The following is a 16,967-nucleotide window of genomic DNA, read 5'->3' on the forward strand; positions in this document are numbered from 1 at the left end:
ATCAGAAAGGAAGCTGAGGAGAGAGCTGGGTTCAGGTGGGATCTGGGTGGGGGCTCAGGAGTATCATTGCCCTGGTTTTTGTCTCTGATTTCATTTGAATTCTGTGACTCTCCTGTCCCTTGGTACCAGTGTATCACTAACAGTCTTCTAGCTTCTATCAGCCACAATTAAGGTCATTTTTTTGGCTCACAAATGGAACAAAGAAGAGAAGACAGAAGGAATAAAGGAAGAGGATTAAAGGGGATTTGCCTATATGGGAAAAAGAGAATGCTTGAGGTGGAAGTAACTGAACTGTGAATGGGGAGAGAGGGGGGTTGGGGGGGGCGGCATGAGTTGTGTGTGACTGATCCTCTGGGGAGAGAAGAAAGGAAGAGGGTGGGCCCAGGGATGGTTTGGAAGTGGGGCCGCCCCTGGGGTGGAGCTGCTGTTCTGGGATCTGGATTTGGATTATTATTATTATTTAAACGTTTTGGTAACTATTTCGATAGTATTGGTTTTCTTCATTAATCTGAATTTATTTTATGCATTTAAAAACATTCTGAGAATTCCATAGACTTTACCAGCTTTCCAAAAGGGTCCATAGTCCAGAGGTTAAGAATCCTCACTCTGATGCTTCCTGGGGAAAACACTTTGAGATATTCCAGTTGGTCAAAACAAAATTGGAACTAAAATGTTTTTTCCTCCTTTAAAAATTCAGTGATCAGAGACTAGAGACATCATTATATAGGAAAGAATATTGTGATTGTCTTTTGCTGTGTCCATGAGAGAACAAGGCAATGTATTAGAGATGCAGCAGGAAGGCTTCATATTGTACCTGGGAAAGAATTTCCTGATAGGACAAGTTTGAAAAATAGTTCAGTGAGCTAAGATGACCCGGCCAGAGTGCCAGCCCTGAGTGCTTGGCCCGGGTCCTGGTCTGGCCTATTGTTATCCTCACCCTTTCTAGAGTAAAGCCTCAACAGACCTTGGGGAGGGTTCTGGTGGTTGAGAACCAAAGGGTGTGATGTGTGCAGAAGCCTCCGTCCCATGTCAGGAGGGGCCTCAACGAAAACCTTGAGCAGCCGTTGGAAATGACTGTGTTGGGCCGCCTGGCTCAAGGTCAAAAACTTTGTTCCCTGAAGCTTCCCCATTCCAGCAAGACCCTCCTTAGATTATGTTCTTCCCAGCCTGACTTTATTATTTGGTGGAATTTCTGGTTTATCAATTTATGTAACTCATCCTGGAGCAGGATCTCCAGGAGAGGGCAGCACACACTCACACAAGAGACCCGTTCCATTGACTGGTGTAGATGCAGTAGGGCAGAAATCAAAGGAAGTGTGTATAGGCATTTGGGCATTTGGGCATTCTTATTTTTTAAAATAAGCTTTTGTTGATAACTTATTTTGGCATCCCTTGCATTTCCCCTCTTTTATCTCTTGCTCTTTTGTTATTAATGTGTGTCTTTGATACCCGTATTGATCAGGGGCCATAGTTTTCCCCCTCTAAAATGAAACATTTGTGTCACAAGTATTCACATTTATATGGCTGGGATTTTTCATTTGAAAGAAATAATTGCACATCTCTAGAGTCCTACATGGGAAGAATTGACCTTGTATGGTCAATTGTAAGCAACTTTCTGAAGAGACCCTCTGAGCAAGCTTGGCCAGTAAGTTGGCTAGCATCCAGTGTGTATTGATATACAATACTCATTCTCCTTGTTCCTCAAGGGCACTCACTTCATATTAAGTAATGATGCAACCCTGGATCCAAAAGCATATTTAGAAGTGAACAGAGTTACCAAACTAATGCCTAAGCTAGAAGCCTCCGCCTTTTTCTCTATGGCAGCTATAAGTAGAAGCTTTTCCTGCTTCTTGGGGGTCCTAGAGTATTTGTTGAATTCAGTCAAAAAGACCTTTGTGAAAACCCCCTACAATTTACCAGGCTGAGCACCTCATCTCTGAAAGTTCAGTAGAGAAGGGCTCTTAGAGATCCCCAGCTTGCATCCTTATCTTTTAGATGAGGAAATGGAGTCTGGTTGGAAAACGATTGTGAAGCCAGCTCTCAGGTACTCATTTTAGGAAGGAGACAGTGATGAAAACTAAGCTTGAAGGAGATGTGAGAAGTTTCTTCAAGCTTCTCTTCCTGTTGATTGAGTCTGATGTAAACAGGTTTTTTCCAGTCAACCACTGGCCAAAAGGGATGGAATGAGGGAACAGGAGTCCTTTATGCCAAGTCTGACTGACCCACAAAGCCTTGAGTCCTTCATCAGTCATGACTTGAGTTGTGACAAGGCTACTGTCCAGAAATCTTTTCCCATTTTCCCCTTGTATGTTCAGCATTTGCATTGTTATGTTACTATGCTAATGTAGTAGAGTAAATTTGAAGTTTAGAGGAACTTTTTTTCATAGCAAAATTAGGACTCACTTTTATTTTTCAAAGAAAACATCTTTTTTACAAATTGTAACAGATTACAGGACTTGTTTTGTCTTTGTAATGACAGATTCAGGGTAATCAATTTTAAATAGAAGACTGAAATTCCCTGTTTCTAAGGAACAGAGAAATAGGGACCTTTTACCCTTCCTGTACTTAATATTTGTCAAGTCATTGCTCTCAATTTGCATATCATCCTTTTCTTTTTAGGATTGCCTCCTTTGAGGCTCCCACATCCACAAAGGGAACTCCCTTGTGACCTTGCTGTAATAGTGGTTGACTAATAAAACAATGCATGTTCTCTTAGCACTTCTTGAAATTTTCTCTTTCAGGTCAGTGAAGGTATATGAAGTACATGAAATTGCATTGCTTTTCTACTAAGAGTTAATTTAATTACTTTATGTGGTATGTTCATCTTGGCACAGTCCAATTGAATAGTTAGGAAATGAACTGATTTTTTTAGAGTGAATGAATCACAAATTGCCATCCTTTATTTTATTTTTTATAGGTTTTTGCAAGGCAAATGGGGTTAAGTGGCTTGCCCAAGTCCACACAGCTAGGTCATTATTAAGTGTCTGAGGTCGGATTTGAACTCAGGTCCTCCTGACTCCAGGGCCAGTGCTCTATCCGCTGCACCACCTAGTTACCCCTTCATCCTTTATTTTTCTTACATTAACTTTGCACTTGTGAACTTTTGTTGAAGTTGCAGGCTAGTGCCGAGCCTTCATCTGACTGTTTTGTACAATTTTTTAAGTCATTAAGGAGGCAAAATGATTTGAGATACCTGGAGTACTGAGAGTCCACATAAAAACTAGTTTTTAGATGTCTAAATTATGTCTGCAAGCTAAAATAGTTGGGCATGTTGCTGAAGTTTCCATAGCAATCCTCTCCGTTTATTTGTAGCTCTCACTCAATTGATAGCTAACTAGACTGTAAAGTAAGACTTTGGCCTTTGGAGTTGAAGAGCTTTTGATGAGTCTGCCGCAGTCATCATCATTATAGTGTGATGACCAAATGGAGGAATGTTTAGTCCTTTGGGCCTGAACTCTGTTTTCTGAACATGTGGCGTCATTTATCAAACACTCTACATATCTTGGCTTGAAAACTTAAAATTACCTGAAAGGGCCTAACTGTCCTTATGATAGAGAGGTTTGGTCTGGAACCAAGAGGGGGTTGAGTGTGGTCCATAAGGAGGGACTTCTTGACTGAGGTTAAGCTGGAACGTGCTGTTGTGGACACCAAAGGGATTTCTGCCTCTCACCATTAAAATTGTTTTTTCTTTATCCATGCTTTCTGTTTCTTACATCACCACAGTATCTTCTGTATCCTCCTTGAGTACCATTCCATATGACAATGTTATTTTTTAAAGAGGGAGAAAAATGTCAGCAAAATTGAACATATCTCTTCATTTGACTTCTCTTTGATCTTTATAATTATTTTCATTTGCTTTTAGTTTTTTAGTCTTGTCATTCTTTCCATTTAAATTGTAGTTAAGGTGTATATTGTGTTCTTGACCTTGTTTACTTCACTTTGTATCAGTTCATAAAAATCTTTCCATGCTTCTCTATATTCATCATGGCAACATTTCTTATAGTACAATGTTACTCCCAACCATTTTAAAAAACAAGATAACCTTGGAAGGCGCCGAGAGAGAGAGAGAGAGAGAGAGAGAGAGAGAGAGAGAGAGAGAGAGAGAGAGAGAGACTCTTTGTGTGTGTGTGTGTGTGTGTGTGTGTATCTTTTCCTATTAGCTAATGGGATCTTCATCCATTGACCAGTGATTTCATGGAGTAATTTTTCCAAATCCACATTGGAATGCTCTTTATAAATGAAAACAGATAAAAAGAAGGCTTTTACAGTAATCTCAAGAAAAAAGTAATATGATTATACTATGACTGAAGAGAAGTTGATAGATGGAAGAAAACCGATGAAGCCATCAGACATGGGACAATACAGCACCCTTCAGTGGGATCTACAGATATCTGAAGAATATCAGCCTGGCCATCCACAGAGAAAATCTCCAGTGAATGGAGGAATACCCATTACTCACATCACAATTTGCCATAGTATGCTCTGCCCATTGACCTATTAAACTGGTAATATATTTTGGTTCAACTCTTTAGATAGACAGTGAGCCAGAACTGGATGAAAGAAAAGATTGTGCTAACTTGCACTTGTGAAATAGTCCTGTGAGAGATCCTAAGTTCACATCTGCAAGAAAAGCAATCTTATACCAATGGTGCTCTTTGGTTGCAGATTATGAAACACAAGTCTCAGAAAAATTGTCAGTTAGCCAAAGATCATAGGAAGACATGTGTAAATTGCTTGTAGCAAACCTTCAAAGATAAATATGCATAAGCATCATGGTATGAAGGACCGTATATGATAGGTGAGGGATAATGGGCAGCGCAGAACCTACCCTGTTGTTCTTGTACTAGTAAAAGAATGAATACAAGATCCCTGTTGTGTTAGGTAGATAGTCCTATGGAGGATGCCCAAAAACAATTTCTGAGAATTAGAAGGAGGTAAGAAAGCTTGGAGGGGTTCCTGTCTCACCAGTGGAGGGAAGAGGACCTCCTTGAAGTATGGAAAAAAGAGAGCCTTGCAACTTGGAAACTAACTGGACTCGAGGGTTCTTTAAAGGCCATCCCAGTTTTGTGATTGTAAGCAAAATGCTTAATTAGATTGATACTTGACTAGAACTCAAGCTCTTTCTCACTCTGAGGCCCTGCCTTTCATGTATGTATATGTGTATGTATATGGATGTCATTTTGATTCTGCAGATTTTCTGTAGACCTCTATGATAAGCTTAGTATTTAGAATTTTTTTGGCATCATCTTCATTGTATTAATAATCCATAATTGATTTAGCCGTTCTTTAATTTTGGATGTACAGATTGTTTCTAATTTTTTTTTGCTTAGTACCAGTGGAACAGTTATAACTTTTTGAAAATTTAGATCCCTATTTTTATTGTTTTTGAGGGTATGGTTCCATCAGAATCCCTTCAGGGGTTTGTAGTTATAACTTGCTAGAGTGGGGCAAGGACTAGACTGGAAGATCTAGGTTCAGATCCCTCCTCAGATATGTACAAGCTTTGTAGCCACTGGGCAAGTCTTTTAGTCCTTTTTTTGCCTCAATTTCTTTATGTTAAAGAGAAATCAAGAATGACAAATACCTCCATAAGCAGCTGTGAAGATCAAATACATCTATAGGTTGAAGGTCTTTTCTGATGATTTGCTACCAGTTCGTATTTCTTTTTTGTTCATGTCCTTTGACCACTGCTCATTTGGAGGAGAAGGGTGTGTATGACATTTTGGTTTTATATATACTGCTCAGTTCCTTTTGGATTTGTTATATTTAAATCTATTCTCTAAAGGTTGTGAACTTGCCCTATGTACTTTGCTGTAGAATTATCGGGTTCTTCTCACCCACTCCATCATTGCAAATGTGGAATATTGGGTTGGAATATGGCATTTAATGACAGTCTTGATTGAAGTGTTGGTTAGTTTGATTGAACTGTTTCCTCCCTTCCAACTCCCCCACCCCCTCTTTAATACTGTGTTTTGAGACAGTTTGGAAATGAAGTTGATATAAAACAGATTAGTGCAATTTTTTTTTATTGATGAGGTTCTTGCTCTCACTTTCTAGAAGTGACAGGGGCTGAACTGGGAATCTGAGGAACCAAAGTGCAAGTCTCAGTTTCCCTAGCCACCTGCCCACCCTCCATTCCTGCCAGGGTCACCTGGGAGACCTTGAGACAAGCTATGGCCCCTTTCTTACTCAACTTTGTTTCCCCCTGTAAAGCAGTGTGGTTGAACCAAGTGGCCCTTAAAGTCAAGGTCCATATAATCTTTGCTAGGTGAATCACCCTCCCTCACTAATGAGCTTTCTCTCTTGAAATTGCGTTGTATTAACCTGTATATACTTTATATTTGCTTATACATTTCTATTATATCCCCTCTGTAGAGTATCAGCTCCTTTGGGTGCAGGGATCATTCTGGTTTTATTTTTGCATTCTGTGCTACCATAGAGGAGTTATTCAGATGTTTGAGATGAAATTGTGTTCTTTTTACTCAATATTTCTTGGTTTAAATTGGACATCATCCACTGTCACCAGCACCATTACTAATTGTTATGATCTCAATCCATTTAAAGCTTTCTGGATAAAGTTGGTTTCCTGTAAATGGGGTATGATTGGGAGCAAATTTTCTGATCCATTCTTTGACTCTTGCATTTTGAGAGGTATCAGGACTTGTTTAGCCTTTTTGCATTTAGTTCTAATTATTAGGTTTGTCTTCCCTTCAGTCTTTATACCAGATGAGAATGGACACTTTCTTTTTCTTAGTTCATATTATTAATCCAAACTTTATAGAAAAGTTCTATATAGTATTCCTTTGCTTAAAATGAATAATTGTTAGGAAAAGCACAATTGTTTTTTATAAATAATGAAATTCAGGGGTCAGTAATTGAAAGAGAATTTTCATTCAGAAAATCTACAGAATATTTAAACTATCCAGGAGTCAGTCTCCCAGGGCACACACTAGTACCTTTAGTTACACAGTCAGTGCTTCTTAAGGGAATAAAGAATGATCTGAAGAAGTGGAAGATTTTTCGGGATTCTGGTTTGATCATAAAAGTGCCACTGCTACCGAAGTTAATGTGCATATTTAGTGCTCTAAAAAATCAAGCTTCCAAAGATATATTTTCCAGAACTAGACCCCCAAAATAAAAGCATTTACTTGAAATAAAAGCATTTACTTGGGGGTATGCATGATCTAGAATAGAGATGACAATAATGAAAAAAAGGTAAGAATTAAGGGAGAATAGCACTTCCAGGCCTCAAATTGTATATAAAGTAGCAGATGAATGAAACAGAGTAAGGTTAGGAAGATTCAACAATAACCAGATTTAATAAATCAGCCTTTAATAAACTTGAAAATATATATTAGGGGCAGTAAGGTGGCACTGTAGATAGGGTACCAGCTCTGATTTCAAACCTGGCCTCAGACACTTGTCATTTGACTAATTTTATGACCCTGAGCAAGTCCTTAACCTTGATTGCCTAACCTCCAAAACTAAGACAAAATAAAATACTAACTAGGAAAAAGACTTATTTGACAAGAATTGTTAGAAAGATTGGGAAGCAATATAGTGGGAATTAGGTTTAGACCAAACCTTTTTTTTTTTTGTTTTCTGCAAGGCAATGAGGTTAAGTGACTTGCCTGAGGTCACACAGCTAGGTGTCTGAGATCATAGACCAAATACCATACCACTATACCATAGTAAATTCAGAATGGATATTTGACCTGAATGTTAAAGATCATAGTATTTTTTTTTTTAGGTTTTTGCAAGGCAAATGAGATTAAGTGGCTTGCCCAAGGCCACACAGCTAGGCTAATTATTAAGTGTCTGAGGCCGGATTTGAACTCAGGTACTCCTGACTCCAGGGCCGGTGCTCTATCCACTACACCACCTAGCTGCCCCATGATAGGCTTTTAAGAATTTGCACCCTCAGGGTCAGCTAGATGGTGCAGTGTATAGAGCACCAGTCTTGGAGTCAGGAGGATGTGGGTTCAAATCCGGCCTCAGACACTTTATAATTACCTAGCTGTGTGGCCTTGGGCAAGCCACTTATAACCCCATTTGCCTTGCAAAAAAAAAAATTAGAAGAGAAGCCAATTATGTAATATTAATGACTGGGCAGGGAGTGAACTTTTAATCACAGAAGGGATGGAAACAATGACAAGATGAAATAGATAGTTTTAATTATGTTACCAGTTTGTATGAACAAAATACAGTTAGAATAAGGAAGGATGCAGTTGACTCGGGAAAACCTTGTTATATCCAGTACCTATTAGAAAGGTATGATATCAAAATACAAAGACACTTAACAGAAATATATAAAATCAAAAGTCATTCTCTAATGGATGAGTCAAAATCTCTACCCAGCAAAGAGGCAAAACTGGCAAAAGTTGAGAATAGTTATTGCTGTTAGAGTTGTGGAAAGATGGGTACACTAAAGCATTGTTGGTGGTGGAGCTGTGAATTGAACCAATCTGTAATCATACAAAGAGTATGACTAAAACCCAGAGAACCCATACCGAAACATGTAAGAATATTGATGGCAAAAAGAAAAAATCCACCAAAATATTTATAGCAGTACTTTTTGAATCGGGAACGAACTGGAAACAAAGAAGATGCCCATCAGTTAGGAAATGACTAAACAAAATGTGGTATATTAAATGTAATTGAATATTGCTGTGCCATAAGTAATATATTTTATAAGTCTTAGTGATTTAGCTAATGTAATGAAACTAAGGGAACTCAGAATCTTTGTTAGCAGATGTTTGGTTTTACTCATTTTAATTATTTATCTTTCTGGCTAGATAGCTTATTTGCTCAAAGATCTATATGAATTCTGTCTCTATAATTTCAGAGTCTCAGATGTCCTTATTTTTTCAGAACTTCAAAGATCCATTTCCCATCTTTATAAAACATGAGTTTTTGTGGTAGGTAGATTGGTAATTTTGAAGTCATGATCCCATTCTTCTTTAAATTTTTTTTGTCAATTACTTTTTTAATCAATAAATTACCTAAATCTCCCCTAGTTTCCTCCCTTTACCTTCCCAGAGAGCTATCCCATTTTAGTTTTGAATCCATTTCAGTAGCTTATCTGCCCTGAAATCACTTTTGATCCTTATTGTTTTCCCTTAATAAGCTGCTGATTTTGGCAGCTTAAAGAATTTTTTCCATAATTGTTATCTTGTAAGAGTTTACATATAATATGTATAGACAAGTTACATCTTTGGGAATGTCCTGTGGATACTGTTGTATTTCATTGGTTTTTACCAGTTTGGGGGAATTTTCCTGGGTAAGTTCTTGAAATATAGTATCCAGATTCTTTTGCCTTTTTTAAGTTTTTGATGTTATCAGTAGTCTCATTTGCAGCATTGTGTTCTTTTTTTTGGTCTGTCATTTAGATCTGCATAGTTTTTGTCATCATATTGATAACTCCAATCCCCTTTTGGAACTATGTATTTAGGTGTTCTGCATTGTGGCAGTTTTTTCTGCTGCCCCTAAGTAAAGTTTTTCAAAAAATCATTTTAAATACCTATATGCAGATATCATGGAACAGAAAACTGGTTCCTTTTTAAAAAACTCTCATTTTATGTACTGATCCACTAATTCTAAACCCAACAGTTTTCCAAGTAGCCTGTTTTATTTAAAAGCATATAAGAGGGGCGGCTAGGTGGCGCAGTGGATAGAGCACCGGCCCTGGAGTCAGGAGTACCTGGGTTCAAATCCGGCCTCAGACACTTAATAATTACCTAGCTGTGTGGCCTTGGACAAGCCACTTAACCCTGTTTGCCTTGCAAAAACCTAAAAAAAACATGTAAGAGATTGTCATAAATATATGGAGAAATTATTTGTTAAGTCATCAGTCAGCATTTATTAAGTGACAGCCCAGTTTTCAGTGTTGGGGATTTAAAAAAAAAAAAGGACAATACCAGTCCCTTCTCTCAAGGAGCTCACAGTCTAATGGGGGAAACAATGTGCAGACAGTTGTGAAGAAACAAAAGCTAGACAGAATGAATGGGAACAAACTAAGAGAGGGAAGGCACCAGCATTAAGGGATATTGGAAAGGCTGCCAGTGGAAGGTTAGATGAACCTGAAGGAGGCCAGGGTATAGAGATTGCTAAGCCTGCAGAGAGCCAGGGAAAATTGCAGCCAGGCTAGCTTTACTCCTTAAGATGCTTCACAATCGTTTTTATTTTCTTCTGTATGTAAGTCAGTGTTTGGAGAATGATTACCCTCCATCACATTTTCCCTTAAAAAATCTTATTATTTATGATTTTACTGAAACACAACATTATTTAAAAAAATTTAGCACATACTTCTTCAGAATTACCAGAAATAATTTCATTTAACAAACATTTATTAAAATCTACTGTGTATAAGTCATGTGACAAACATGCAGTTAAGCAAGGGGTTTATGGCCTGTAGCAGTAACAGAATCTGTTCCCACATCGGCCTGAGATGAGGTAGAAGATGAGTCAAGGAGAGTCCCCAAAGAAGTGCCGCAAGCATATTTGAGGAAAGGGTGGTGATTTTGGGGGGCTAGATCAGAGAAGACTTCTGGACAGAGGAGACATCTTTAAACAAGAGATGAAGAGGTTAAGGGAGGTGATCAAGGTAGTGGGGAATCTGAGGAGATAAGGGCAGGCTGAGGTTTGGGAGTAGAGAGTCGTTGCCTTTGGTTGGAGGATAGTTTTTAAAGGGAAATCAGATGAAATAAACGTATTTTGAAAGTAGATTGGAAAGGTGGGGGCATCGAGGTGGTGCCCAGAAGAGAGCAGGAGGACCTAGGGTCAAGCATGGTCTAAAAGCAGGTGTCTGTGATACTAAGTGGGAGACCCTGAGCAAGTCACTGAACCCCAATTACCTTGTCAAAGAGGGCTGAGGAGTTAAAGGCAGCCTGTGTGACAGTAGTCCAGCCAAGAAGATGAACGTAAAAGAGAGGGCAGAATGGGCTGTTTGGATGGGAAGGACAGGGAGGAGCCCTGGGTGATGGATACACGAAGGCTCACAGATGGCCTTTGAATCTTCAGCAGCCTGGGAATTCCACCTCGAAGGACAGTGGTATCATCAATAAAACCTGGATGTTGGGAAGCAAAGCAGGTTTTGTGGGGGGTGGGTTGGTAATGGTTGTTTTGATTTTGAGGCAATGGTTGGAGCCTTCTACTGGACATGCTTATTAGGAAGTTGGAACAGCAGAATTGCAGCTCCCAGTAGCTGGGAGTCAACTGTATAGAGCTGATAATTAAAGTCCTAAAATTGAATTAGATCTCAGAGAGTTTAGAGAGGAAAGGAATGTGTGAGTTGAGAAAGGGGAAAATCATTAACAGAGATGAATGGAGTGGTCAACAAGACGGAGAACCTGAAGAGGGCAGTATCTCAGAGTGGAGGGAAGTGATCAGCAGTGTCTGAGGCTTGAGAAAGGTCAAGGAACATAAGGACCAAGAAAAAGCCATTGGATGGGCAACTAAGAAGTCCTTGGCAACCTTGGAGAGAACTCTTTTGATTGAATGAGAACAGAATCCAAACTGCTGAGGTCTGAGTGGACTCTGAGGGAAGTCATCACCACAGCCTGGCCTGGCCTGGCCTGGTGCGGTGCCTGGGAGTCTCCTCTGCAGTGGAGGAGAGGGGAGGGGATCACCTCTGGGCATGTCTGTCTGTCTCTATCTGTATGGTTCCACCTATGTATATATCTCTAGGGAGAATGTGTATACACACACACACACACACACACATATATATCTATAGCTATATCCATATCTGGTATGTGTGTTGTTTCTGAGACCAGAGCAACCTTATCATGTTTATAGGTAGCAGGAAATGGACCAGTAGAGGAGAAATTGAGGGAGAGGGAAGATGACAGAACAAGGTTCTGGAAGACCTGGAATGAGCACAGATGGAAGATTAGCTCTAGGACAGTGCAGGGAAGGACAGGATAGTGAAGAAAACCAAGAGATAAACTTCCTATGGAGAGATGCCACCCTAATATTTGTTTTTCTTCTGTATCTAAAGTCTGTGCCTTGATTATTTATTGCCTGATCTCACCCCCCCTTTTAAAAAAGGTGAAGTAGAAAGAATAGAAATGGATACACAATTTTTATAAAAATTCTTCAGAGCAAAACAAATGTTTTACCAATGTTTTGACCAATAAGAAGCCATCTTGATTTGGAAATATGTGTTCTCCTGTTGAAGTAGTACCTCAATTAACCAAAATCTCAAAAAAAATTTTTTGACAGAATATTCCATTCTCAGAATTAACCTTTCCTTTTATTGTAAACTTTGTTGAAGAGCCTAAATGTGTGAGCTCCTTTCCTGCCCTAATAAGAAATAGGGAATGTGTGTAGTGTGATTGAAAAAAAGTAGAATTAGAGGCCCTGGTTTTGAACCCTAGCTCTTCCTTCTTAATAAACTGGGTGCCCCCAGGTCCTTTTTCTGATTTGGTGTCTGTAAAGTAAGCCACTTGAAGTGGATGGTCTCAGTGATTCCTAGTTCTAACTCTGAATCCTGTGACTCAGATCCTTTTGGGTTTTTGCAAGGCAAATGGGGTTAAGGGGCTTGCCCAAGGCCACACAGCTAGGTAATTATAAAGTGTCTGAGGTCTTCCTGACTCCAGGGCCCGTGCTGTATCCATTGCTCCACCTAGCCACCCCCCTCAGATCTTTTTGAAATGTGGAAGGGCATAGATAGATAATTGTAAAAAAGGGAAAAAAGCTTTTTTCTAGATCTTTACAGACATGAATGTATTTAGAACTGCTTAGTCTTTGTGTGAGTGATAATGTGTGAAAACTTATTCATTTAGTTTCATGAGCTTTTGTTTTCCTCCCCTGGAAATAAGCTCATTTTACCCACTTTGTTCATAGTTGGTGAATTCTCAGTTGCTTCACCAGTGAAAATTGCAAGTATTCTAAATGTAGTGGGTGTAGTAGTGGAAGCATATGTTGTTTTTCACTGAATGCCTTAACCTGATGTGAGATTTTGTCACCGATGCTTGCCATTGTGGATTTACTAATTATATAAATTGGATGTCTCTGATACCGCTATTCATTTAAGTCCATACAGAGCTTATTTGACCAGTGAGGCCATGTTGAACCCCTTGAGGACCAGCAAGCTTTGTGTGGAGAGGGATTCTTTTCTTCTAGAGCCAGAGATTTCCTCCTTGAATGTGACTAGTCACAAGGAGAACAACTTCCTCACTAGTAACAAAAACAGTGCATAGCTTTACACAGAGTAGATGCTCCATAACTGTTTGTTCAATTGAACCAAGAGCTTCTATGTGAAGGACCATGACACATTCTGACACAAATATCTAGTGATGCCTAACATTTCTGTTGTAAGATGCCTTATGTTTATATTCATTTTCATGCTTAGATCTTGAATTGATTTTATTAGGAATTATATTGGACCTTGGATATAACAAGGAACTTGGGAGTTTCCTTTCCTAGGCTGTTGCTGTGATGCCTGAGAAGAGAATAGCATGAGCAGCCTTTAACATGAATAATATTGAGATGCTTGCAGGAATGCCACTACTGATGTTGATTCAAGACATCTTGATCCCTCCCCTCCTTGGTCCTTAGAGAAGAGTTGTTTGCTTTCAGCTTTAGGAGAATGTTACAGTTTGATGATCAAGTGTGTTATCCATGAGCCCTTAGAAACCTGCTGGGTCTGGAGTTCACCACCAGTTTTGCCCCTCAGGACCAGGTTGTGTTCCTGTCCTTGTGTGGCCTTGTATGCAGGAACTGTGTAATGTACACAGGCAGACTGTGCTTTTGTGAGTTTTTAAAGAGCTCCTATTTAGACCAATCTCAGAGCAGCCCTTTGAGGGAGGGGCTGTTATCCTCATTTCTTGAAGAGGAAACTGAGGTGGGGTAAAAGTGACCTGTCTGTTTGCTGCTAGTTAGTGGACGGTCATTTCTGCTGTCTGCTTGTCCAGGTTCCATTGAAGATGTGAGGCTCCCTCTCCTTGCCCCTGCCTGCTGTGGTCCTTGATGCTCTCAGAAGCATGGAGGAAGACAGAGGCTGTTAGGCTGGCAGCGCCGTGCGGCCCTTTAAAGCTTCCAGAACATGTCAGGGAGCACTTCTCAAGCTTTGATGCATCGGCTCTGCGCTAAGGGCTGGCCATTCAGGAAGATCAGAAGCCCGACTCTGTTCTCAAGGGCCTCACAGTGGAATGCCGCAGAAAACAGGAAAGAAGTTGGTGCTTCTGGGAAAGACTTTGTGTAGAAGGGGAGATGCGAAGTGAGTCTTGGAGAAGATCAGAGAAGTTGGGGATGAGGGAGAGGCATGGAGAACAGGCAGGGAAGCCACAGATCCAGCCCTGCCCCTCTCCTGCCATGAACTCTGTGACATAGGAATTGTAAGTCTTGTTAATCCCCGTTTTCTAGGTCAGATTGAATGATTTGATCAGTCCCATGGTTAAAAAGTGCCCACGGTAAGATTGCTTTAGATCTGTGAAGGGTTTTAGAAAATGAAACTGGTGTCTATATTTCAGCTTTAGCCGTTATTTCTGCTTCCTTCCCTTCCCACATCCTCAGTATTCTTGCTAATTTTACATTTCCAATCCAAAAGAGAAGTTATGACAAATTAGAGGAGGAAAATTCAGCTGTGGTGAAGAACCACTTAAATATTAGAGCTGGAACCAAGAAATCATCTAGTAACCTAACCCTTCCCCTTTGCAGATGCAGAGTTCTGGCTCCAGAGAGTTGCTCATAGGATAGTGAGGCAGTCAACAACCATTTCTGAAGTGCCTGCCACATGACAGGCACTCTGATAAGTCCTAGAGACATAGAAGAGAGGCAGGAGCAGGACTAAGAAGCGGAGTTCTCCCCCAAAAGCCCATCACCTTTCCTGTGATCAGAAGCATTGGTGCTGGTGTTCTGAAGAAGAACTGAGTTTTTCAAGCCTTTTTTAAGAAGAAGCTTATTTTTTTTGGGGGGGGGGGATTGTGTAACCATAAAACAGAGGCAGCAGAAATTATATTTATAAATGGACTCTGTACTGGCAAATCTTCCTAGTTGGGTCTTTCAAAAGGAAGAACTTGAATGCAAACATAACTTTTCCCCAACTTCTGAGAAGCCCATCATTGCCCTGCCTGGTTCTTGATCTGGCAGGATTCCAGAGCAGTGTGTGCACGGACAAGCTTTTGCACCATCTGGAAGTCACCAAGACCTGCCCTGCTGTTTGCCACCTTGAAACACTTACGGAGAAAGAGATTTCTCTAAAGTTGCTAAGCACTTTTTTAGTTTATGAAGCTCTTTTAAAACCTGTGTAAGCTATTACAAGACTCCTAGAGAATGGGGAAAATCAAATGCTCAAATGGCCTACAAGTGGGATTCTTTCGGCTGTATCATGATATGAATGGTGATAGTCTCCAAGAAAATTCGTTTTGCATCAGTAAGCATTGGACTCTGTTTGGGTTCCTCCATGTGTCTCTTTCAGGAACCCTTAGTGTCTGATATTCTGCCCTTGCACAAGGCCATCCATCTCAGCTTGCCGGTCCAGCCGGCTGCTGAGTTTCCTCCAGCTTTCTTTATTAAGAATCTCTATCAGGCTATTTTAAAACTTTACAAAATGTCCTCGGAGCGTTTATTTTCTTCTCGTTATCAAGGTTCTTCCCTCGCTAGCGCATGTGCTGCCAGTGCCAGATGGCACTGTTTCTGAGAGAGGAGCTGGCTTTTGCTTAGGAGTAATACCGGCAAACAATGCCAAATTAGCATAAGCAAATGTCAGCGAGTTAACACAAAGCCAACCTTCTTTCTGCCTTTTCTTCCTTTCCTAGGCCATGGGTGTGGAGAGTGACCAAGAAATCGTGCAGATGATTGGCACTGAGGAGCATGTGATGGCTGCCTTTGGGCCCAGTTTGGAAGAGTGCCAGAAAGCTCAGATTTTCACACAGATGCAGGTGTGTCTTTTCATATATGTCCTTGGCCATGACATTTCAATTGGAAACTCAACATAGCTCTTTTCTATGGGGATTGAGGCAGTATCTCTTTAAGTTGGAGGTGAGAGTTGAGGGAGCTTTATGGGGGGAAGTGGCAGGAGAAGGGAATGGGAAGGAAAGATTGCACCTATCAAAAGATGATCACTGCTGAGGTGTACTGGGGAGGAGAGCCTGGAGCCAGGAGAAAACAAGAAGCCTACCTCTCAGGGTCCTTGGATAGTGTGCAACTTAGTCCACTTCTTCTAAGTGGCTTTGCTTTCCTTGGTGGTTTTTTCCCATGACTGCCTCTCTAGACATTCCTATTCAACCATTCCCCTCCTCTGGGGCCTCTCATCCAAGCATCTACTTGTGTGTGGTCTCTGTCACTTTTCTGGAATTCCCCCTAAATGCCATCCCAACATTCAGATAGAGGGGTGACCTGCTCCAGAGCAGCAGCACCCACCAGCTGTCCCTCAAGTTTGCTGTTGTAAGAGTGCTTCCTACCCTTAAAATTCCATGATACCATGTCCCCTGGCAGGACCTTGGGGGGTTCTGGGACTTTGGGAAATAACTTGTCCTTTCTTATAAATAGTGAACAGATGAATGCCCTATTGGAGTTTGGTTCTTCTATAGAATATTTTGGGTTTTTATTTTAGGACCGTGTGGCATTTCAGTAAATATAAATGTATAATGCAGAGTGCCCTCTTTGAATGCTATGTGTGTTAATTAGCAGAGAAGATTCTCTTCTTTAACTTCTCTCCCAGATGTCCACCTCTGTCCACTTTTACAGCCAACGCACTAGTTCAGGGCTTCCTCACCTACTGCTGACTATTGCAGGACCTTCCAGTTGGTCTCCCTATCTGAGTCTCTCCCTCTTCTAGTCTGTCTTTTATGTAGCTGCCATGATAATTTTCCTAAGATGTTCTGAACAAGCTCCCTCCCTTCTTAACAAATTCCAATGGCTTTCTCTTTCCTTAAGGAAATGCCATAAAGTCCTTAGTTTGGCACAGAAATCGCTTCACAACCTGCCCCTCTAGCCTTTCCAGTCTGCTTATATTCCTTCAT

General features: G+C 40.4%; 1 protein-coding gene across 1 annotated transcript in view; it reads left to right on the top strand.

Annotated features, from left to right (window-relative positions):
• POLR3B (RNA polymerase III subunit B) overlaps positions 1 to 16,967 on the top strand; it is a 136,426-nt gene that overhangs the window by 13,835 nt on the left and 105,624 nt on the right. Inside the window, exon 10 of the mRNA XM_074226765.1 lies at positions 15,762 to 15,884. Within this exon, the coding sequence (XP_074082866.1) occupies positions 15,762 to 15,884 (123 nt within the window). The remainder of the gene's footprint in view (positions 1 to 15,761; positions 15,885 to 16,967) is intronic.

The sequence above is a fragment of the Macrotis lagotis genome, chromosome 2 (genome assembly GCF_037893015.1).
Source record: "Macrotis lagotis isolate mMagLag1 chromosome 2, bilby.v1.9.chrom.fasta, whole genome shotgun sequence".
Classification (NCBI taxonomy): Eukaryota; Metazoa; Chordata; class Mammalia; order Peramelemorphia; family Peramelidae; genus Macrotis; species Macrotis lagotis.